Genomic DNA, 25,636 nt, shown 5'->3' with positions numbered 1-25,636 from the left:
GAAAGATTTGAACGCCTTGTAGATGCAGGTGAGCCACCACAGGGGCCAGTACCTTTGTGAACACACGAGGAGCTGATCGCAGCCCGAAGGGCAGAACTTTGAACAGAAAATGCATTGGCCCCACCTTGAAACGCAAGTACTGGCGATGTTGGTGAATAATGGGGACATGAAAGTATGTGTCTTGAAGGTCTATGGTGATCATGAAATCCTCGCTGGATAGAAGACACAGGATTTCCATTAACGTCAGCTTGCGGAACGATTGGGACTTTAGGAACTGGTTGAGAGCCCTCAAATCCAGAAAGGGTCGCCAATCTCCGGTCTTCTTGAGTAGGAGGAAGAATCGAGAGTAAAACCCCTCTGCTCTTTGATGTTTCGGGACCACTTCGACTGCACCTTTTAACACATGAAGACGGACCTGATGGTAAAGCTCCTCGAGATGTGGAGGAGGCGGGCCACGAGGTGGAGTGCAAGGAGGAATCTCTACAAACTCTAGGGCATGACCCCATCGTACATTGTCCAAAACCCAGCGGTCCAAGGTGATCGAGAACCACTGAGAATAAAACAGAGATTCGACCTCAACACTTTGAGGGTGAGAAAAGTCATTGGCGCTTAGAGTTGGATCCACGGTAAGAGGACTTTCCACTGTAGGGCCTGGAGGGCTGCTGACGAGATTGCAGATTGGGTGTGTAACGTTGGCCGCTCTGATTGTATGAGTAGTATTGCTGCCCACCTCGAACGTTGGAAGAAGTGCCGCGTCCGTGCGCACCTCGAAAGAACTGCTTCCGGAATTGTAACGTGCCCGAAGACTTTGCCGTATCGGTGTCTTTCTTAATTGATTCCAGGGCGTCATCGATATGGGATCCGAATAGCGATTCCCCATCATAGGGCATATCCTGTATTTTGGATTGGACTTCCTGCCGGAAGGATGTGGATTTTAACCAACCCTGTCGTCGAAGTGCAGTCGCACTTGCAAGCAGACGGAAACCTGTGTTAGCAATATCGACTACGCAGTCTATCATTTCTTCTGACGTTCTCTGACCATCGCGAAGAATCTGTTGAGCGTCAGCCTTGGAAGCATCAGGAATGAGTTCCACCAAATCTGAAATGTCTGACCACATTTGTCTGTCATAACGTCCCAAGATGGCTAAGGCATTGGCTGCCCGGACAGATGTGGAAGCCATCGTTGAAAACTTGCGGCCAATAGCATCCAGGCGTCGACCCTCTACCTGGAGGGGCTGTGATTGGAGCCGCTGGATTCCGGGCTCGACGCTGTGCGGCCTGAGTCACCACAGAGTCCGGCTGAGGGTGAGAAAGCATGCAAGCCAGAGAGCCAGTTGGGGCCTTGTATTTCTTCTCAAGGCGCGGTATCTGAGCAGGTAAGGAGTTTGGAGCAGTCATGAGTTTAATTCCTTCCTTCCACACAAAATCGATGATAGGAATTGTGTGGGTCTGCTTATAAGGTTTATCTTTAAAATCATAAAGGAAACAGTCCTCCTCACGTTGTGATCCTGCTAATTTGAAACGCAGAGCTGCTTTATCCATTAAAAGATGGAAACCGGCGATATCTACCGGAGGTGAATCTCCAGAGTTCCTTGGCTGAGGCGAGGGCGTCTCAGCCCGATAATCGTCCCATTCTGTCATATCCTGGTCGCAGGTGTCATTATCCGAGTTGTCTGGGACCTCTCCGTCCTGACCCTCTGGGAATGCCTCATCATCCGCATCCTGCGGATAAACCGTTGTCTGGATTCTAATAGACGTCTGAACCTGAGACGAAGTTGTAGGTGGTAACACAGGCGGCAGAGATGGTGGAGGCAGTGCTACGGGAGCCGGAGATGGTGCCGGAGTACTTTGTGGCGTTGCTGGGAAACGGCGGTTGTAATCATCCAGAATATGCTGGAGATTTGAGATTAGAGTTAAAGGAATGGTAGCCATAGGGACTTGGACCAGCTGTTCCTCAGATTGAGACTGTTGATCACCGTCACCTTCGTCAGAATCTGAGTACTGACACTTAATTATTAAGTCAGAGGGACTTTGTGCCGCTCCAAACATATCCCCTTCTTGTTCTGAGTCAGTATCATGCTCAGAGGTAGAGGCAAACATTGAAAAAGGTGGTTGCAGCTCTGGATCAGAGATCTGGTGGCATGGAGCCTTATTGCGATGATGAGAAGATTCTGAAGTCTTCAAAGGCATTAACGGCAGCGAGGCAAAGGAAAGTGGTGCCACCGTCGACGGTGCCGTCGTCGTTAACATCGACGATACTGAATTGGTCGTCGATTAAGATAATTTTGGAGAAGTCATAGTAGACGGTATAGCCGTCGACTGAGTCGTCGTCAGGGTCACCGTGGACGGGCGATCAGCTGGAGACAAGGTAGTTGACGAAGCACCCTCATCTACAGACCCCCGGGACCACGCACACAATTCAGCGAAGACATCGCCGACCTCATCAGCCCGCACGCCCTCCTGTCCGCTGACTACATCCTCCTCGGGGACCTCAACTTCCACCTGGAGAACAACAACGACTGCAACACCACCACCCTGCTGGACAACCTCGCCAACCTCGGTCTCAAGCAGCTGGTGACCTCCCCCACCCACTACACTGGACACACACTCTACCCCGGGTTCTCATCCAGCAAGGACATCACCTTCAGCCACGCCACCGGACTCCACTGGACGGACCACAGCTGCGTCCACTTCAGCTTCAGAAGGACCACGATCCACCACCACTAGCAACAGGCTGCACGCAGAAGCTGGAACAAGATCACAGCCGACCAGCTCGCGACTTCACTGAGCGTGAACCCTCCCACCAGCACAACGAACCCAAGCCAGGCGGCCACCAACCTCGCAAAGCGGATCAGACGACCTTGCCCCTCTGAAGACCCCGCCTAGCAGACCCAGCAGCAAGAAAGCCCCATGGTTCACCGACGAACTCAAGAGCTCCAAGAAGAACTGCCGAGACCTCGAGAAAGCCTGGCGCAGAGACCCAACACCGAACAACATGGCTGCCCTCAAGCTCGCCACCCGAAAACACCACCAACTGATCCACGCCACCAAGAAATCTGCATTCAAGGAACGACTGGACAACAACGCACACAACAGCAAGGAACTCTTCAACATCGTCAAAGAGCTCTCCAACCCCAACGCCGGAAACAACGACATCACCCCTTCACAAGACCTCTGCAACTCCCTGGCCTCCTACTTCCACAACAAGATCGCGGACATACACAACAGCTTCAGCACCCAACCGACGCACGCCACGATTGAACCACCGCCCCCCACCACCACCCTCCGCGCCTGGACCCCGATCAGCACCGAAGACACCATCCACACGATGAACTCTATCCACTCCGGATCTCCTACCGACCCCTGCCCTCACCACGTCTTCAACAAGGCCGACGCTGTCTTCGAACCCCACCTGCGGGACATCATCAACACCTCCTTCGACACCGCTACCTTCCCGGAGAGCTGGAAGCTCGCCGAACTCAGCGCCCTACTAAAGAAGCCATCAGCCGACCGCACCGACCTCAAGAACTACCGCCCCATCTCGCTGCTCCAGTTTCCTGCAAAAGTCATCGAAAAGACAGTCAACAAGCAGCTGGCCGCCTTCCTCGAGACGAACGGATCCTCGACCTCTCTCAGTCGTGTTTCCGGGCCAACCACAGCACCGAGAACTCCCTGATCGAAGCCACCGATGACATCCGAGCCCTGCTCGACAACGGAGAAACAGCGGCCCTCATTCTCCTAGACCTCTCCGCGGCCTTCGACACTGTCTGCCACCGCACCCTAGTGCAGCGCCTCAGCAACGTCGGAATCCAGGAGAAGGCACTGCAATGGATCATCTCGTTCCTCGCCGGAAGGACACAGAGTCCGCCTCCCCCCGTTCAGATCAGAAGCCACCGAAGTCATCTGCGGCGTTCCTCAAGGCTCCTCGCTCAGCCCAACCCTCTTCAACGTCTACATGAGCCCCCTCGCAGCCATCGCACGCCAACACAACCTCAACATCATCTCCTACGCCGACGACACCCAGCTGATCCTCTCCCTCACCAACGACCCCGCAAACGCCAGAGCCAACCTACACGAAGGGATGACAGAAGTAGCCAAGTGGATGATGAACAGCCGCCTGAAACTGAACTCGGACAAGATGGAAGTCCTCATCCTGGGATCCTCACCCTCCGCCTGGGACGACTCCTGGTGGCCCCTCGCCCTGGGCAGCGCACCCAAACCAACAGACCACGCACGCAACCTGGGCTTCATCCTGGACTCCTCCCTCTCGATGACCAGTCAACGCCGTCTCCTCATCGTGCTTCAACAACCTGCGCATGCTACGTAAGATCTTCCGGTGGATCCCCACCGAGACCAGGAAGACGGTCACCCAGGCCCTCATCACCAGCCGACTGGACTACGGCAACTCCCTCTACGCCGGAACCACCACCAAACTCCAGAAGAGACTCCAGCGGATCCACAACGCCTCAGCACGACTCATCCTGGACATCCCCCGTCGCAGCCACATCTCCGGACACCTGAGAGATCTGCACTGGCTCCCGGTCAACAAGAGAATCACCTTCCGTCTCCTCACCCACGCACACAAAGCCCTGCACAACCAAGGACCAGCATACCTCAACAGCCGCCTCAACTTCTACGCTCCCACACGCCAGCTTCGATCGACCAGCCACGCCCTCGCCGCCATCCCCCGGATCCGAAGAACCACCACAGGAGGAAGGTCCTTCTCCTACCTGGCCGCCAAGACTTGGAACTCCCTCCTGACCCACCTCTGCCTGACCCAGGACCACCTTGCCTTCAGGGAACAGCTCAAGACCTGGCTGTTCGAGCAGTAGCAGATCCCCACCCCCGCCCCCCCCCTCCCCTAGCGCCTTGAGACCCTCCGGGTGAGTAGTGCGCTATATAAATGCCTTGATTGATTGATTGTTGTACTTTGGATGGTTGCAGATGAGACTTGGTGGGATTTATTGTGAACCCCAAGTTGTGGAGCAGTTGGATAGTGGCGTGTGATCCACACACTGGTTGTATGAGCTGGCTTTTATGAGCCAGTCGTCTAGGTACAGGAAGACATGGATGTGCTGTCTTCGTAAATGTGCTGCCACTACAGCTAGGCACTTGGGGAATACTCTTGGTGCTGTTGTGACTCTGAATGGGAGTACTGTGAATTGATAGTGCTGCCCGTCTATTACAAATCTGAGATACTTTCTGTGAGCTTTGTGAATGGGAATGTGGAAGTATGCGTCCTTGAGATCTAGAGTAGCAAGGAGGTAGTTTCGTAACAGAAGAGGAAGGACTTCTTGAAGTGTGACCATGTGAAAAAGGTCTGACTGTATGTATGTGTTTAGCGGTCTGAGGTCCAGAGAGCCGTCCTTCTTTGGGATAAGAAAATATAGGGAGTAGACCCCTTTGTTTTGTTGGTGCAGAGGAACTGGTTCAATTGCACTGTTTTGTAGCAGAGATATTACTTATTGCTTTAACAGTGATAGATGTTCTTGTGACCTTGGACGCTGTTTGGGTGGTATGTTTGGGGGGGTAGATGTTAGTTCTAGACAGTAACCTGACTGAATAATTTGTCGCACCCACCTTTCTGATGTGATGTTGATCCAGGCAGGAAGGACTTGTTGCAGTCTTCCCCCCACAGAAGTGGAATGTTGGGGGGAATGGGAAGAAAGGAGGGGAGGAGGAGGGGGGGGGAGGGGGAGGTGGGGGGAGGGGTGGGGGAGGGAGTCATTGGGTAGGGGTGGAGGCAGAGCGGGAGTTGTTAGTTTTGCCACTGCCTTTGTTGTTGTTACCCCTGTAACCCCTCTCTGGTAGCGCTTAGTGCATGTGGATTGACTTTTGTAGGAAGTAGAGGGGCTTTCGGAGGAGTAGACTCTTGTGTTGCCTCTGTATGATGAGCGACAAAAAGAAAGTCTGCGAGCTTGCCAGCTGCAAGGCTCCCATAGATTTTGCTGTGTCAGTGTCTTTTTTCATTTTTTCTAAAGACACATCAACATTAGGGCCAAATAAATGTCTCATCAAATGGCTGATTGAGGATGGAATTATGTACCTCAGGTTTAAAACCTGCAATACATAGCCAGGCATGTCTCTGCAGAAGGGTACGTATTATTGATTGCCCTTGAGGCAGTATCTGAAGCATCTAGGGCACAACGAATGGAAGTATTAGTAATATTTTTACCTTCCTGTATGAGTTCATTAGCCCTGTTTTTATATTTATCTAGTAAATGCTGCATTATGGACTCCAGTTCATCGGAATGTGCCATGTCACATCTTGCCAACAATGCTTGGATATTGGCAATGCGCCAAATGTTAGCTGTCTGTGAAGCTGTTCGTTTACCAGAGGCGTCAAGGTGCTTAGCACCTTAGCTGCTTCGCAAATATCCCTCCCCAGTGCTGCGCTGTCCATTGGAACTAGTGCTGAATGGACGTCCAATGGTCGTGTGCAGCACTGGGGAGGTAGCGCTCGTGACGACCGTTGGCGGTCAGCAGCGCTTAAGAGGTTAGATTCTTTATCTGGTGGTGAGGCCTCACCTGATGTTTGTGAATTAGCACGTTTACGTGCATTAGACACTACTAAACAATCTAGTGGTGCTGTACTGTTAATGTAAACTGGGTCTGTTGGGGCAGCTTTATATTTTTTCTCAATGCGAGGGTTGAGGACCAGAGCCCTGACAGGGTCTTTAAAGACCTCTGTTGCATGCTTGATGACACCTTTAAGCATTGGCAAAATGGCAGGAGACCGGTGTGTTATCAAAAGTGTCTAATAGGAAACTTCCTCCACAGTCTCAGTTTACAAGTCACCCCATGGTACTGGGCAGCTCTTTGAACTAGTAGGTTAATACCTATAGTGTCCTCAGGTGGGGAAGGTCTGGAAAGATATATGTCGTCGTGTGGGACGTAAGGTACATCAGGGGTGTTATTAGCATCCCAAGGATTAGGTGACTAAGGGGGGGCTATTGGTCCCTGCTGGGTCACGTGCACCCCCACCTGTGTCAGAGTCTGTATCCACATCATCTGGATTAGTGGATGGTGTAGGTGAATGATGTGGTGGAGGAGGTGTAGGAGGAGGAATAGTATGGGGAGGTGGAGAAGGGACCCTTAATGGAGAGGTTGCAATGTCTCTTCTTTGGAGGAGGAGGTGCCGGCGCTTCTAGTGGTCTCTTCTTGGAGCTAAGAGCTAGTTGGCCAGTCTTAGGATCCTTTACAAGAGTTTTTTGAATAGGATCTGGTGTAAAAAGTTCTTCTGTGTAGAGCAGATCCTTCGTTGTAGAAGTTCCCAGTTCCGAAGGTTCTTGCGGCACCGAGTCGGTAGCTGGTCTAGCGTCTTTTGGTTTAGACGTGTGACCTTTTGAAATGTCTTTTCCCTGAACATGTTTTTTCGGTTCCGGGTGTTTTTTCGGCTCCGAAGCGTGTGCATCGAGGCCTATAGGCGTTTTTTTTTTTTACTCTGCTCCGAGTGCGGTTTCAGCATCAATGAGCTACTGCCAGTCTTTGGCGCCATGTGCTTAGGTGTCGGAGCAGCGGTTGGTGTAGTTGAAGAAGATGGCTTCTTCTTCGGTGTCTGTATGGGATCGGCATTGGGAATAGGCTGACTCGCGCCCGAAGTAGGCTTCTTCGCCGGGCCCGAAGGCGGGGTGTGGGAAGCAGTCTCTCGGTGTGCACCTGGGTCCGAAGGGGAGTCTGTGACCGAAGCCTTTTTTGAGGGTGTCTAGGAAGGGTTGAGGTCGACGATCTTACATACGACCCGTTGAGCTGGAGTGATGTCCTCGACGTCTGAGTCTTCGGCATCGGAGGAGCTGGCACTTTCTTCGGCATGCTGGTGTTCTGGCACGTTGGCACCCTCTCCAAAGATGTCGTCGGGGATCGAAGCTGACGAGCGAGCCATTGCTCTTCGAGCTAGTCGGTCCCGAATCGTCGTTCTGGAGCAGAAAGAGGCACAAGCGGAACAGTCTTTGGCCTCGTGCTCCGGAGAGAGGCAAAGGTTGCACACCTCATGTCGATCGTTGTGGGGAAACTTCGACCCAGAATGAGGACACTTCTTGAATGGCTTCCTTTCCATGAGCAGGAAGATGAAGCCTAGGTAGGCCCGAAGGCCTTCGTCGACAACCGGAAACGAAGACTTCTAAGTGGTAAATAGCGTCGATGTGGAGCGCGATCGAAACAATATCGAACTTGGTGAGGATTGCGCGCCAAAGGAAATTCGGTTTCAAACCGGAGGGCAGGAAACCTATCCAAGCCCCATGGCAGAAAAAAACAATCTGAGGATGGAGACGATGCCCATGCGCAATGTTGTCCAAAGGAGCAGTCACCTATCTTGTGACTTCCAAAGAACTTTTCAGGACAACAACAAACTACAAACATCCGGGCCCAACACTAGGTGGTGATCTATGCACAGTGTGTAATCTGCAGCTCATATGCCTCGAACACATTGTTTCAGTGCGTCAGAAACATTGTCTTGGTGCCGACCTTAGCCAGGAGGCAGAGGTGGTGTCGCAGCCTTGCGTTTTTTCTAAAGTTTGTGGAGGCATGGTGTCGTCCGTACTCGCGTCACCTTGTCCCTGCCGCAGTTCTTTGGCGTGGAGGTCTATCGCGATCTTGAGTCTTGTTCAGGGAAGGATTCCTCTTCCTCTGCCACCGATGCATCCATTTAATCTCGGCCGGAGTCTTCACCAAAGATGTCCGGCGTGTCTTCGATGCTGGACGCTGCATCTCTCGACATCGAGCCCAACGATTGCGAAGAGTCATCTCAGATCAGAACAATCTGCAAGAGTCACATTCTTCTTTGTGCTTCGGAGACAAGCACACGTTGCACACCTTGTCTGAGTCAGTGCGCAGATACTTTGCGTGGCACAGAGGACAGAATTTAAACTGAGCCCAATCCATCGACAGAGAGATGACTCAGTGCAGTTAGGCCTCGAAGGCCATCCACTAAGCTTTCCAATCGAAAGTCTATTCCAATGTCGAAACTATACGCGGAGAAGTGGGAAGCGCATATGGAAACAATACAATACGATCGAGGGTAGAGAGGAGTGCGCGCCACGGGGAACCGGAAGAACTGTTTCGAACCGACACGCAGCAAAACACGTCCGAACCTGAAGGCGGAAAAAACAATCTAACAATGGAGTTTATGACTATGCACACTATCACCGAAAGGAGGAGTCACCTTACCTCATTACTAGAAAAGACTTCTTTGAAGAAAACCAAACATCTAGACAAAACACTAAATGGCAGGAGTATGCAAATCAAGTGTATCTACAAAAATCATACCTCGAACTTAAAGGCTTGCTGCAATCAGTCCTAAAGTAAAGGCATAGTCTTACCTTCTCTTCCGAGTCCAGACGAGGGCTAGAAGCAGAGCGCTTGATGCCCCAACCTTCACTGGCATGGTTATCTTCAAGCTTGGCATCTTGCAGCACTCCAAAGCTCCCAGTTTTCCGCAGACCAGCTCGCAATGTGGCTAATGAAGAATCATCCTTCTCTGCAGTGTGGCTCAGCCCCCCGGTGAACTGCAGAGATAAAGTAAAAGGAAGAAAAGGGTCAGATGGAACTGTGGACAAAGAAGAGTCTTGCACCAAATGTACAAGGGATAACAAATTCACTACATTTCACTAGTCACAACAAAGAAACATCACAGTGCCACTCTACTTCATCCTGTCCATTTAAAAAAGCCAATGAAAACAAAAAGAGAACATAAGAATTGCTCACTAAAGCACCTAGTGACATACAACTCAATTTCATGCATCTCTCTCTCCCAGAAAGAAGCATTTATCACAATCACCACTGCCTTCCATTGGCTGCTCGCTGAAGACCCTATTACAGAACCAATTATGGATTTTCACATCTAATAATGTTCTATGGTAATCTCAGGAAATTACTAACATCTTCAGCCAATCATATCCAGTCCCAGAGATTTATATTCTGTGCAAACGACCGAGACTCCCTATCTATACTATCTTTCCTAGCTGTGACTAATGCACTGTGTTTCTTTACTCCTACAATCATTTTTCTTTCAAAGACTTGCCAACAGTTTACACCGACCTGTTTTTGGTACTTGAATCCACACCATTTTCTTTCCTTATTCTTTTTATTGGGGGACTGCACATTCTTCATTTTGAGTTTTAATATTCTTAATTAGAAAGCTGCTACTTTGGACTTCATGGTCACATTTACTCAGAAAAAATATATATATTTTGCACTTTTCAAATGGCACAAATCTTTTTTCAAGAAATTACGCAGACCAGCCCTGACTTTCTATTCACTCATGTTTTCAGTTTAGAAAAGGGATACACACTTGTAATTTTATGCATTTAACATTTCGTTTTTTGTTGATTTTTTTGTTACTAATTTATGCTTTCAAACACTCTAAATGCCATGGATGGCTTCAAAGCAATGGATTCCTTTAAAAGGATTAGATTGTTGAGAATGAGGTACATACTGATGGAACAGACTAGTTTATAATGGCATCCAGTACACCTGATGTTTATGATGCACAGAGCAGATTACTATGAATGGCCAATGTCTCCTTAGAGAAAAAGCGCCTTCTTTATTGGAAGGCAAGCTTGAAGAATTAGCACCCTATTTAAGACGGTAGCAGGCTGAAAACTATATATGGTAAGACCTTAAAGGTCCCGAATGCTTCTCTCACTATGGAAGTCAAACTTGAACTTCATGTGACATGCCAAAGCGCAGTCTACAGAAACGGCAATACATACATTATACTAGTATGCATCTGAATGCATACAAAATTAGACTGCATAAATCAAGCAGATGTATATGTGCTGAAATTTAGGAAAGGGTTGAAGACTTACCATTTTAGGGAACACTACATGATGCATTAACAGCTCTAATTGGCTTCCACTCCTAGCAGACTTTTACTGTGTCTTTGTTTTTGACCCAGAAACCTCCCTTCCGTCTTTCAGCTAGATTGGACTTATCTAAAATGTGCATGCATACATATAAATATAAAGTTCAATGTTTATGACAGACGCTATTTGTAGTTATATAAAATCTTCGATGCATAGACCAACGCATCAATAATCAACTTAAATGTAGGATTTGGCATCTGTTTTAAGCAGGATACAGCAAGTACCAAATGACTTGCCGAAAGGTTAAACATAAACTAGAGTTACTTCCGCTCCTAGTACAGCCAGGGCAAACATGAAGGTTGATGAACAAGGGGTTTGCTACTCCATACGGACAGAATGAAGATGCAGTTGGGAGTGTGATGGCGTGGCCTTACCGCACATATCTGCCGGAAGGCAGCCACTGGAGACAAATTGTGAGCGAGCAACTGCTTATTTTGAAAACACAGATTTTACCTACAGCAGATCGCTCATTTGAGAAAGTATAGTTCATCAAGTTTTAGAAAACTTGGTTAACTTCACACCTGGATTTACTGTGCTCATAACAGATAATACAATCAAGTCAAGTTACTTAGGAACAATTTACTGATGCATGGTGACTAAATTAACCAGCTGTATGAGAATTTAAGCCTGGTATATTCTTCCTATTTTTCAGCAGGTGTAGTTGAATCAGACTTGTTAGCAAGGCTTTATTATTATTTTTTTAAAGAGATTTCACAGTGGTTCCTGAAATTGCACTTGTGAGGGAAGAAGGACGATCTGGATTAACGGGGGTTAGGGGGGGGGCATAGAGGGTGTCAAGGAAAGGGTGGAATCATAAGGAAAGGGAGTACGAACAAAGGCAGTAGAGATGAATGGTGGAGAACACAGGAAAAGAAAAACGATTAAAGGGGAGGAAAGGAAAAAAAACAAGAAAGGGGGATGGAGGAAGAAATGAATGAAGGGAAGCCTTGGTTTGCAACCACTGTCTATGTCACGTTTTTCCTGCTTACCAAAATATTACCTACTTCAAATTCACCCAAACAATTCAGCTCAAAAGGAATTACAATCCAAGACTAAATCTCTTCAGAGGATTTACTTGTTTTTTGTCTCAGACTTTTCACTGATTCTGTAAGCACCCTGCCCCCGTTCAACAAGATGCCTAACCACATCGTGTCAAATCCAGATGTGTATTAGTGGGCTAACCCCACCAATACCCTATTCTATGTAGCGGATACAGAATGGAATCATTCCAATCTAGCTAACACTTTCTCAAAAGACAGTGATGTCTAAAACAGCAAAGATTCGAAGGCACAGCTACAGTGCATTTTCTCCACCCTGCTACAAGTAGTAAGGTGCATAATGTAATAACACTAGGCAACGGGTAGAAACTATGAAGAAATGTGCTAAGAGGCAGCCAGCATATATCACTACTAGACATCTCATGGCATTGTGCTAGTTTTAATCTCTACTATTCTCGGTTGTACCCTTCCAGGTTAATTTAATATTTCATCTTTTTGGTGAAAAATCTAGCTATGGTAGCACTGTTTTTCAGAGGTCTTACACGGTTACCTCTGACCCTGCAGCAAGGGGGGCAGTAAGAAAGCTGGCTCTGTATTTACTAAACCAAAGTGAGGTATAGTGTGCACAGAGTCCAGTGGAACCCCAAAGGTAGGCAGAGGTAAAAGTAGATAGCACCTTACTCTCCATTTGTGGTAGGGTGGGTGAGCAGTAAGGCTTTATCAGAAGGTATTGTTAAGCATTTGTTGTACACACTCAATCAGAAAATGATTGCACACACTCTGAACTTCAGACCAATTGGTTTTGTATAAAAAATATTCTTTTAGTTATTTTATTTCCTAGAACCAAGCAAGCCTGGCACAGGTAAGTGTTTTATACTTTGCAGTAATAATACAGTTTTGAATTGTAGCTGTGTATATATATACTTTGGTTTGGTTACAGTAGAACTACTGGTAATGCAATACTTTGAAATATTGTACATTTACTTTGCAATGTAATGACTTTTCAATAGCAGGTCATGTAAATTACTTTGCAGATTACTTTTCTTACACAGTGTGGTATACACTGGGACATTTCCTGTAAATAGGTAAGTAAAAGCGTTTTGGTTATTTGGATACAGTGTTAGAGACTTTTTATAGATTTTCCAACTCCACACTTAGACACCTTTTCATTGAAAACAGTCAATGTTATCCTATGGGAGAAAATAGTGTTATCAGTTCAGAGGTAAGTACTTGGTTTTGGGAGTTGGGTTTCTGGGATTAGACTCACGGGTCCCCAGGGTAGAGGATGCACTCTTAAAGAACCCTCAGCGGCACTAGGACAGCTGGATTACTTTACAGATTACTTTTAAGTTACTTTGTCTACTCAATGTGGTATGCCTGGATAGCACACTGGGACATTTCGTAGAGAAAAGGTAAGTAAATCAGTTTTGTTACAATTGCAGTTTTAGGTTTTCATACAAACCAACTCCACACTTGAAAGATTTTTCACAGAAAAGCAGTCAATGCAGTCCTATAGGAGAAAACAATGTTATAGAATTAACTTGGGTTTGGGAGTTTGAGTTCTGGGGTTAGATCCAGGGTTCCCCCAGGGTCAAGGATGCACTCGCAAAGCACCCTCAGCGGCATTAGGGAGGCTGGTTCCAGAGTGATAGTGGGATAGTGGGCCTCCGGTTGGTGACTGCTTACGAGCATGCCACAAGGTTGTGGAAGCAAAGCTCCTGGATTTTAGCTCATGGCAAATAGGGGATCAAGTTAGCACCAAAAGGTACACCCTCCACGGTATTAGGGCGGCCGGGTGGAGGGTGCTATTTTGTAGTCAGTTGCCCTATTTCTTTCAATAGGGATTCTCCAGTTTGCAAACACTGCAGGATCGGGGACGAAGGTCTTCTGGGAGCGACCACCACTTGGAGAGGTAAGTTGGAATGCTGGGGGTTGGCTGGACACCATCGATTAGGCCAGCCAAGACTGTGGGGAGTTGGGTGTGTGCAGGGGTGTCTTTTAGGGTCAGATCTTCTTACCAGCTCCTGGTCCCGGTTGGGGGGACCTTGCAGATTAAGGCTGCAGGCATCGGTTGGAGGCTTGGGGCAGGTCAAGGATCACTGGATCTCGGGTCAGGATCGCCAGGGAGACCTCCTCATAGTGTTGGGCCACTCGAACTCGGGCTGTGGGCGACAGGTGCAGAGTGGTGCAGACGCACGGATTTTGCTGGAGTCTGTGGCTGAACAAATCAGGTGTTCACAGGAGAAAGTCTTTTCCTTGGAAGGCAGGGAAGGTCCTCAGGGATGTCAAGGTTGCTGGCTGCAGGACACACCGGAGTTTCACTTCTGCAGTTTCGAGGTGGTGACAGGCCAGTAGGACTGGGGCCAAGCAAGTCAGTGGGTGTCCTCTTAGTTTCGGCACGGCTATTCAGTACCTTTCTTCTTGGTCGTTGCTTGTCTGAGGAAGCAAGGTTCGGGTGGCCCCTAAATACTAGGTTTTGGGGTGTTTAATGTTGGGACCAATGGGTCCCTTCCTTGGGGTGGGTACACCTCCTATTATTCCACCCTCCAAAGTAAATCTCTGAATCAGTTACTGTAATATAACTGGTTCTAAGGCTCCCTTTTTCAAAAGAGATTGAATCTCCTGTTCGAGTAACTAAGTGGTCTGACGACAGTTTGTGAGTGCAAGGTGGAATGTTTGGAGGATTGGTGGTAAGCTCCAGGCAATAACCATGTGTGATAAGACTGAATACCCATTTGTCGGATGTTATGGATTGCCAAATGGTAGAAACTGTTGAAGCCTTCCCCAGACAGGTGTTAAATAATTGGGGAGGGGATCGGGGCAAGTCCATGTTTGTTGGGAGAAGGATTGGAGAGGATTGGGTGTTGCCTTTATAAGAGGAATAATGGTGGTCTGAGGATGTGGTTTTGGACCCTCCTCTGCAAAAAGAGTGGCAAAAGGAGCCTCTATTTGATGGGGACTGTAGTGCTCCCATTGACTTTGCACACTTCTGTGCATTTCTTCATTTTTTGCAAACCGGACCAAACAGGTGTTTGTCAAAAGGGGTGATTCAAATGGATTGCTGAACCTTAGGTTTAAACCATGAAATCTTAAGCCATGCATGCCTTCTGATGAGAATGCTGGTATTAATCTCCCTAGCTGCAGTGCCAGCAGCATCTAGGGTACCCCTGATGGAAAAGTTAGAAATGAGGTTTGACTTCCTGAACAAACTCTTGTGCTTTGCTTTTGTGTTTGTCTGGAATATTGAAGCAGTTGCTGGATTTCATCCCAGTGTGCCCTGTCATACTTAGCTAGTAGGCCCTGTGTGTTTGCGATGCACCAGTGGTTAGCGGCTTGAGCAGCTACTCGTTTCCCCGATGCATCTATCAGCTTATACTCCTTGTCTGGGAGAGGTGCATCAGCAGAGGTTTGTGAATTTGCTCTCTTAAGAGCATTAGACACTACGAGAGAGTGGAGAGGCAACTGTACCTTAATAAAAACAGGATCAGATAGTGATGGTTTGTACTTTGTATTGACTCTGGGAGTTAAAATACGTGCTCGCATGGGGTCTTTAAATATGTCGTCTGCATGCCTCATCATGCCCTTTAACATAGGGAGAGTTTGGCTTGACCTATGTGTGGAACCTAAGGTTTCATAAAAAAAATCTTCCTCCAAAGATTCTTTATGTAGTGCAACCCCATGACACTGCTGCTCTAGCAATAAGCTCTTGATAAGCCACATCATCGTCTGGTGGAGATGCTTTGCAGAGTGTAGATCGGGATCATTATCTAATGGAGGGTCAATGGTGTAATCTTTCCATGGATCTACAGGTAAATGTGCGTGCTGATAATCAATATCAGCCCCTTCAGGCTGTGTATGGGGAGATCCTTGAGGTGTTATGTGTAAAGGATCTACAATTAGCATATGTGTAGAAGATGGTGGAGGGGATTGTGGGGTAGGATAAGCAGGGCTGGCAGCCATGTCTTATTTCTTCTTTAGAGGAATCTTATAGGCAGGGTCCTCTGAAGGAAGTATGTTTGGCTGGTGGCTTTGCCAAAATGTGTCGTGTATCAGGATTGATACACATTTTCTTTTGTTTAGGATCCAATTTCACTTTAAAAAGTTCTAAAATTGGTTCTGGAGTCTCGGAGAGGTTGCCCTTCGATTTCAACACCGAAGGCTTCATTGTCAAGATAATCTTTGCTTTGGGAGCTTTGGGTCTCAGCTCCGAAGCATGCTTCTCTTTTGGAGCAGAGGGTTTCGGCTCCGAACCAGATTTGTCATTAGGAACGGAGGGTTTTGGCCGACTCAGTCCTGAGCCGGAACGCTTGAAGATTTGTTACGTTGCTGATTTAGAGGGGGGAAAGACTTCTTTGAAGAAAAACAACCTGCAAACAGCCAGACCCAACACCAGATGGCAGGAGTATGCAAAGAATGCGTATCGACAGCACATGCCTCAAACATGGTTATCACGGCCTGAATATCCTGGACTGGCCGTTCAACAGGATAGGTCCAAAACTGCCCGTCTCCAGATGAGCTCTCATGAAAGAGCATTTACGAGGGAGTAAGGTGTGATTTCAGCACATTGATAGTGAACCCCAGCGAGTGCAGTTGGGCTACCATAGTCTGGAGGTGGGAGACAAAGGCCTGTGTTGAGCCAGTCTTTAACAGTCAGTAGTAAAGATAGGGGAAGACTAACTCCACGCCCCCCCTTCTCCTCCCCAATACACCAGATAGCCGCAGATGAGCTGCAACCACCACCTTCACCTCGGTTAACACCCGAGGGGCACTGATAAGGAAAAAAGGAAGCACAGGAAACTGAAAGTGCTCATGGTCCACAGTGAACCACAGGTAACACTTGTGGGCATATAGGATGGGAATGTGGGAGTTTGCGTCATGCAAGTCCAACGCTACCATCCAGTCTTGGGGTTGTAGGACCTGGATGGTGCCGGCAAGGACAATCAAGTGGCAATGGCCCAAAGTTGGAGATTAGCGTGGGCTCAGTCATCGAGCAGCATGGACGGCACTGGGATGGAGGGACACACTGGCACCCGTAGCATTTGACAGGATCCAGGGGGAGATCCAAAGTGCCATCTGGTGACAGGGCAGACTCACTGGCAGTAAACCAGTCGGTACACCTGGAGCCCAAAGGTGCACCGCCAGAGTGTGTTAGTGGCCTAAGATGGCATGAGTGGTATCAAACTTCTTTGAGTTGGGCGGGTGTCACTCTGGGGAACTCTGTTGCATGGAGCAGGCCCTGAAGCCTGCTTGACAGGTGAAGTGCGGGAGTGGGGCCTAAAAGCATGCCATCTGGAGGGCAAAGCTAAAGAATGATTTGACTTTTTACTTGTTCTTCTTCAACTTGCCAGACTTGGAGGAATAGCTTTTTGAGTGTGAACACGATAGTCTGTGGTAACGGCTTCAAGAGCGGGGCAGAGAGCGGGGCAGAGAGCGGGGCAGAGAGCGGGGCAGAGAGCGGGGCAGATCCACCTTCTTCAGTGCCATGGGTAACTACATCACACGCCCACGAATTTGGGTGCATCAACCTGCCCTCGGCATAGGTCTTGGAGTTGTAAATCGACCCAGGCACCAGAGAAAGACCAAATGGGGATCAGACACAGACAACTGTCTGTGTTATTCAAACCAAGGCTTAAAAACAGTAGGATTAGAATGGGGCATGCTCCTAGCACACTAGTAGCAATTGGTTGAAAAAGTGTTAAAAAAATTGAGGTAGCTCTATGGATCCGAGCTGTTGGCATGGAAAGAAAGGAACTGATATCAGTGCAAAGGGGTGGCGCTTATATGAGCACTGCAATGCCACTTCAACGGACTTCGCCAATGCAGAGCAGAACAAAATCACCCACTGCAGCGCAGAGGTACTGCTCAAGATTTTCCAGATCCAGGGGATTCTAAGCTGAGGAATCGACGATTGGAAGTCTCCATCAAAATGTGTGATGAAAAAATATTTCTATCACTTTTAACTGAAGATAGGAAAAAAGCCTTTAGCAACCTGCTAAAAGCTTTTTAAAACATTTTAAAATGTGCGCCTTGACTGCAGCAGCTCACTTAACACAAATTATGAGCATGCTAACCTAAGAAATAGGTGTTTCTGTAGCTACATTTAAGATGTAAACCTTGCTCGTGTAGGAATATCTGTTCAAGCCACAGTTAAGTAACTTTACGCTGTTAAATATGGCATTTTAAATGTAAAAAGGGAGAATTTTTAAAAATTTTAAATCAAGGTATGTACTGTACTGATAAACAGCCTTTTCTAAGTGCAAGGTGCATATTTGAGTCAAGTGTGAGCAGCAAAGGCTTTCTATGCATGCTCACATTTGAGATTCGACCGTAACACATATAAACTGCTCCATTAAAGACTACTACCTTCTACACAAAGACTGTCGATACAAATGGAGCCAAATAGTGAGGAAAGTCTGAAAGAAGCAGGCTTACAAGAAGAAAGAAAATTCAGTGGTCTCATAACCTTTGCTCAAATATTACATGAATGTAAAGGCTTGCATTGTAGCATAGATCATTACTATTAACCTTATATTGTTTACGCTGAGGACAAATTATCACTTTCCACATTTGAAGAATGAGGTAATGACTGTTCTCATTTACCGGTCGAAGTATTTTGAAATTAATGACAGCAGCAAGATCATCAAGGTACTGGCCGGCAAATAAAATGAACAACGTCTTCCATGATACCTTACCGAAATAACTTAACAATTAGGCTGTGTCTCTTCGAAAAGAGCATTGAGCATGTAGCAAAGTCAAATAGTTGTCAGAAGCACAACGGGGATGACAAAGGGAACTGTGGTTAAGATAGTTTAATAAAAGTTAACCACCACTAGCTGAGGAACTTGTGTGCTTGTTAGAAAGAAAAATGAACCCCAAATAAAACCGTAAGGAATAGATACAGAGTAGGTTTAAAGAAAAATGGATAGTGGGCCAAATGTTACGATTCCAAATCAACGAAAGTGAATTGTTAGGGAGATACTATTCGCTATTTATGAGAACTAAAATGTTTTAAGGGGCCAGAAAGATGGCACATTGCTTCAATCTTTTTTTCAAAGGAACTATAGGAGTGGCTGAAAAGCCACATGAGGTAATTCTCCAGTAAATTTACTCTTTTTTCTTTTTGCGTTATCCGCTATGCAATCTCTGACTAGTATTTTTTTGCCAGAAGCTATGAACCTACCCGAAGATTCCACGAACACAGGTGAAAAGGCCTTTCTCCTGATCTAAAAGGAGCTACTAGCAATGGTATCACTGTTGCAGCACCCCCATTATTAGGTTTTCTATTACCAATACACTTGTACAGAGAGCAGATGGAGGCAAATGGAAGCGAGAGATGTTGTTAAATGCCCATAAATATCTTTAGGAAATACTTGGATGCTGTACTAACAACTCTAGCTTGAAAAACTACTCCAATGCTACAGGCCTACAAGTCTTGCAACTTAGAGCTCACTTTTGGAGGGAACGCGCAAAGTACATGCACCCACCTCTTTATTAGAGAAGAGGGCGCCACAGGGCAGATAAAGCCATTATCTTTCTACTAACAGGTTGTTGCTTAGTTACGGACTACAACCAGACGAGAATTCCTTAAGAATATACATCTGCTCTGTTGCCATCTCTAGGATTTACTACAGTACTTGTCCCTTTTTGGGTAGATTATTCAGTGTTCTTCAATGAATTTTAGTGCAGAGGTCTCAGATGCCTCTTCCACTGACAGTGTAGGCTCTGTGCGGGACACTGCTTAAAATCTATCCTACAGAGAATGCATTGTACAGGGAGACCAAATAAAACTAAAAGGTTAATTGTACTATAAATAAAAAAGAAAATGACTAAAAGCGCACTAGAAAGCCATTCTTACATCCAGTCTTATGTGTAAAATAGATGTGATCTGGCTGTTGTGGTTCAGGACTAACTTTCGAGGGTGAAGCTCACAAAACGCTTGGGGAGGGGCCCAGGGAAACTAAAACATGCAAGGCTCTAAGTTTCTTAAAATAAGTTTTTTTCCGTCATGTATGAGGAACAGACAATTTTCAATCTGTTTAGAATGAAGGAGCATAGAAAGACTGATTTCTGTAAGGAACATGATTACCTTTTTATCAACATTTGTAATGATGATATGAGATTAATGAGTGTAATCTCTTTCATAAAGCAGAATGAGTGGAATTTCCTTCAAGAATTCTTGAAATTTGTGGAAGAGGGAAGAGCACAAAGAACACAACTCAAACACACACCACCAACAAGATGAATGATGCTCACCGCTGCCTTTTGGCCTCTTTGGGGCACCAGAACGATGCCAGTTTTGCGCAAGCTCTGACGCCACATGGAGGGACCTACTGGTCCAGGTACAGGGAACAATGGAGTTGAGGAGATGACTTGGGACTGGGGCGATAGGGAAAGGCAGACACACACACAAACAGATGGAAAAAGGATGCATTGAAAGACACCAAAATGGGTAAAGAGATAAAAATTGCATTAAAAGTTGTTTTTTTTTTAAAAGTTAAAGCATGGTGATGAAACAAAGGTAAAGAAGGGGATATGTACCAAAGAGGGCATAGAAAAGGAAACGGAAGAAAAAAACCCTCAAGTATCAATTACAGAATAATCAAAAGGGGTGGGGCAGAGAAAGTAAACAAAATGAAGTTACATGGACATGTATAAGGCCAAGAGAGATAGGGAGCAGTCACAGGAAAGAAAGAAGGTTTATAAGGAAAATAAATACATTATCATGGACCAGAGTAAGGGGAAGTTAAGAAAAGTGCAAGGGGAATATGATGAAGAGTAACACGAAAGAAGAGTAGATAAAAAGGTAACAGATTCGACCATAAACACAAAAGTATTCAATAACATGAATTAAAATAAGGTTTAGCACAGAGTAAATGAGTAAAGTTGGTAGAAAAGGAGAATTAAGTATTGAACAAAGACAAAGGGGAAAGCAGAGAGTATTATAGATTCAACAGTGAGGGAAAGATTGAGGGGGAGGGGATTTGAGAAATGTGAATAGATGGAATGATGAAACATAGGGTATAGGAATGAAAGGATAAGACATGAGAAAAAAAAACAGTCATCACAAAAAAGATTAGACCAGAAAGCAGGCGGTGTAGAATGGGAGGAGTTAGGAAAACAACAGGAAAAGGAGAAGAAAAGAAGGTCGAGATCTCACAGTACTGTCCAGTGCAAAGACTTCTAACAGAAAACAAACAGTCCGAGACGTAGAGCGCGAGAACCTGAAGACTCAATTCCATGCAGGTCTATAGCACATGTGGAGAACTGCAAAGCAGCAAAAGTAGTACTGATCGTGATATATACCAGCTAGAGCAAATAGGCAAGGGGCATCAGGAAATGGAGTCGAAAATTGAGGTCTACACTACAGAAGCATAGCAATGAAGGGGGATCACAACGAAACATGCAGGAGACAGAGACAGACTTTTAGAGGAAAAAAGCTTAAGCACATAACAGAGAAAGGGAGTTTTTATTGTCAATAACAGAACGGACGCTAGCAGAACAAATGGGAGAGACAGAAGGTGATTCAAGACAATGGAAATATGTTTTCTAGAGTCAAAACACATGGCATTCAATTTACGGAAGCTACAATGACAGGAAAAAAGCTATTCTACAATCACGGGGCAGCTCAATAGTTTGGGCACATCTTCACACAGTTAAAATCCTGCAAGTGTGGGGTGCGGGTCTACTGCAGAGTGAGGGAAAAAACATTTAAAAGGCAAGAGTAGAAGAAGTGTTAACATTTCAACAATTAACTATAGAGACCAATTCCAAGAAAAACTGGAGTCCGTCATATGCTTTATTTAATGTGGTCACCTAGCATTTGAAAGCCAATTCATAAGCTCTTGGGAATAGTACTGATGGCGTGCATATGTGCATTCAATACTGGGCCTTCCATTGAAGATCAATCTTCAAAACTCCTGCCTTGTCACAATTTAAAAAAAGGTGATCTACAGCATGCTAACTATTGGGCAGAAGGGATTCAGATGTGCTACAATCAGTTCTCACACAACAGATTACAAAATCTTCTGGATAACCTATGTCAAAGGCAGTGCAAGGGTTCATAGAGGATATATCCTGCTCAAAGCCAATGCAGAAACCAATATACTTTTATTCAAAACAATGCAAAAGGGTGCAAAAGGGAGCTCTTGCGAAGCAAGGTAGCTGTATCATGCTCAGCATGTTCAATGTCAATGCAGAATCACAGAGAGGAGGGTGATCTTTATAGGGGATGGGGCATTAGGAAAAGAAGGAAAAGAGTTTACTGAGAGACATGCAAATCTTTCAACATGTGAACTTTAGGTGACTGATTGGGAAATGGCAGTGATCTTACTTTCAGACTGGAAGGCGTGGGACTGACTTCTCCTGTTGGTGGTTCAATGACAACACCATTCAGTGCGTTGCTGTCATTTGTTTCTACTTTCTTCTTTATTTCCTCTGTAAGAGGAGAAATTAAGAGTTACTCTGCTGGTAAACACAGCCAATGCAGTCTGCACAGTGAACCCAATAAATATATTGCTACTACACTTCAACAACTGAAGTTCATTGGTGCAGATTTAAGGCTTTCAGAATTCACAAGCGTTCACAGAAGTAGGCCAGCAAATCATACTTCAAGCAAATGTTTGTAAAGTCCATTATGGCATGAGAAAATTTACACATTTGTGCATGCAAAAACGCGAACAATGAGTACACATTTTCAGTACATCCCATGTTCATTTTTTGAAGGGGACTGTTTCTGCTCATCTTACAACACATTTTACTCCTTCCCTTATCAGGTGTGAATTTCCAGGATGGGAAAGGGTTGAGATGGGTTAAAGAATGCTCTTACACATTCAAGTCTGTGGATGGACACAAACTCTCAGACCACTCCAAATCCAGAGGTACTATGTTCCACCTGCTTCCACAGCCTGTGAGAATGAATGCTTACACAAAAAATCATTTTGTCTGAAAATCCTTTTAGGACTGCAAAACCAACTTTTGAATGTGTAAACCATGTTTACATAAGAATGGAGCAAACAACATTTAGACTAACAACGGCTTGTAGAGGTCATTCGGATATAAAATGTAAACCAGTCAGATCTACCACGTGGTATATGCTCACAGTTATGGCAAACAAGGGAAGTGAGGACCAAAGAGAAGTGCTTGCTGAAGTAGATTTCCCTTCCTCAATTTGCAACCTAGGTTGGATAACAAATCTAATCTGGATTTATTTACAGAAAAAAAGATCTAAAATAGAGTGCTTAAAAGTAAATTTGTAAAACAATTCACAAGACACTTTCCTCAGAAACTAAAGAAGAGAGAACAATGGTACAGACAGAACAAAAATTATATCATGAACTCTGCTATGATCAAAACTGCGGCATAACAAACTCTCGCATATTCAGACTTCTAGTTCGATCAAAAAGCTGCTATAAACGAAGTCCATTCATTAAAAGAGTTGGTGAATATTCAAATATTTGATAAATAGAACCCTGGTATATTCTGCATTAAGTATAATAAAAAATTTAGAATATTCAGAGCCTGCTCAGAATCCAAACCCAGACATAAAACGAGCACTGGAATAAACAAACATAATAATATTAGCACTTTGATATAATGAGAATTCTGCCATTATCTTTCACCTCATTTCATGGACCAAATGTAACAAGTGGATTTTTATAAAGAGCAGGTATATTTCCCAAGCTTTATGAAAGATGATATTTTACAAAGTTTCTCACCCAACTATTTCACCATCTAGTGATTGGGCCAAAACATTCCCCAATTTCGTCCTTCTCTTCTACTATGGGTGTCAGTCAGAAGTGGAGAGAGCTGTCCTCGTTAAGTTAAAAGAAAGTTCACAATTTCCCAGGAAGTTGTTACCTTCAGATTCTTTTTTTGCACTGCTGTGGCTGTCGCATAGCATGTAACTTTGTTCTGGAGCTTTAACCTTTGCTAATCCCCTATACCTTTATTGGAGAACTAGGTGGGTCGCATGTGAATCAAGAAAACTGCAAAAGGAAAATGCTACTTACCAGTATGCATCTGTTCTTGGCATGTAGGGCTGCTGACCTTCATATCTTAGCATAGATCGTTGCCTAGTGTTGGGTCCGGATGATTGCACCTTGTTGTCCTGGAAGAGTCTTCGAAGTATCACGAGATAGGTGACTCATCCCCTGGACTACAGTGCGCATGGGCATCTTCTGCATCCTCAGATTGTTTTTCGCCATTGTGGCAAAGATGGAGTATAGTAAAGTAAGATGGCCATGCAAAAGAGAATCCTGCAGCTGCAAAAGGCACCGGGGAGGAGGGTGGGCAATATGAATGTCAGCAGCCCTACATGCCAAGAACAGATGCATACTGGTAAATAGCATTTTCTGTTCGAGGCATGTGGGCTGCTGAATTCATATCTTAGCATAGACTTTATAGCAGTATCTCCTCTAGCGGTGGTCACCTTTACCAGCTGCAGCAGTCTGAAAAAGAGTTTTAAGGACAGCCTGGCCTACAGCAGGACATCTACACAACAGTGTAGAGTGAAAGTGTGTATGGTAGACCATGTAGCTGCCCTACATACGTCTCTTCAAGGGGAATATTCCCTAGGAAAGCCATGGATGCCCCAATTTTACGCGTAGAGTGTGCTTTTGGGGAACTGTTAGAGTGTGTTTAGCTTTTTGATAGCATATTTGAGTGCATTTAACTATCCATCTGGCTATTCCTGATTTTGAGATGGGATTACCTTTATGTTGTGGTGAAAAAGCAACAAACAGTTGCTTTGTTTTCCTAAATGATTCGGTCCTGTCCACATAATATAGCAGAGCTCTCCTCACATCTAGTGTGTGTAGGGCTCTTTCAGCTACTGACTGTGGGTTTTGGAAGAAAACTGGAAATTCTACTGATTGATTGATATGGAAAGTGGATATGACTTTTGGCATAAACTTTGGGTTGGTCGGAAATACTACCTTATTTGCATGTATTTGCATGAAGGGTTCTTGAATAGTTAATGCCTGTAGCTCACTTACTCGCCTGAGGGAGGTAATGGCAATTAAGAATGCCACCTTCCATGTTAGAAATTGTAATTCACATGAATGGAGTGGTTCGAAAGGAGGTCCCATAAGTCTGGTAAGTACCACATTTAAGTTCCAGACTGGTGAAGGTGGGTGCTTTGGAGGGATTATCCTTTTAAGACCTTCCATAAAGCTTTGATTGGTGGTACCTTAAACAGGGAAAGGTGTTGTCTGTTTAGGAGATATGCTGCTATAGCAGCAAGATGTAGCCTTATAGAAGAGTATGCCAGATTGCATCTTTGAAGATTTGAATTCAGATTTTTGTTATTTCCGCTGTCCTTTACCTTAAAAGGACGACTTCCCAAAAAAGGATTGCTTGTTTTGCTGTTCTTGGCGCTGTTGGTATTGCGGTCTACTCTGGCCTGAAGAGCAGGAAGACTTGTATTGATAATTTCCTCTGTAGGAAGTCTGTCCTCTTCCTCGATTTCTACTAAAGGAATGGTTCTTATACTGAAGAGTGCCCAAAGCTCTCGCAGTGTCTGCTTCGTCAATTTTTTGTGCCAAATAGTAACTGGCCTGTCCAAAATCTTTGTCTGCACATCAGGACGGAAAGAGGTTGCTTTTAGCCATCCTTGGAGCCGCAAGACTGCTGCTCCAGCCAACTGGCGGAACCCTGTCATAGCGATATCCATCGCTCAGTCTATAGTTCCGGACGGCGATGCTTCACCATCTAGCAGAATCCTCTTTACTTCCTCTTTGGATAAATCTGGCAATTCAGACAGGTATGGGGCTATGAGTG

The 25,636-nt window shown here is 45.6% G+C and overlaps 1 protein-coding gene across 1 annotated transcript in view; it reads right to left on the bottom strand.

Annotated features, from left to right (window-relative positions):
* Positions 1-25,636, bottom strand: part of LOC147701684 (uncharacterized) — a 761,267-nt gene that overhangs the window by 422,196 nt on the left and 313,435 nt on the right. Inside the window, exons 9-12 of the mRNA XM_086929358.1 lie at positions 22,191-22,294; positions 9,318-9,503; positions 1,288-2,178; positions 53-550 (exon numbers count right to left, since the gene is read on the bottom strand). Coding sequence (XP_086785484.1) covers positions 53-550; positions 1,288-2,178; positions 9,318-9,503; positions 22,191-22,294 — 1,679 coding nt within the window. The remainder of the gene's footprint in view (positions 1-52; positions 551-1,287; positions 2,179-9,317; positions 9,504-22,190; positions 22,295-25,636) is intronic.

The sequence above is a fragment of the Lissotriton vulgaris genome, chromosome 7, assembly GCF_964263255.1.
Source record: "Lissotriton vulgaris chromosome 7, aLisVul1.2, whole genome shotgun sequence".
NCBI classification, from domain to species: Eukaryota; Metazoa; Chordata; class Amphibia; order Caudata; family Salamandridae; genus Lissotriton; species Lissotriton vulgaris.
Note: the sequence above shows the minus strand (reverse complement) of the source record. Positions and strands in the feature narration are given on the sequence as shown.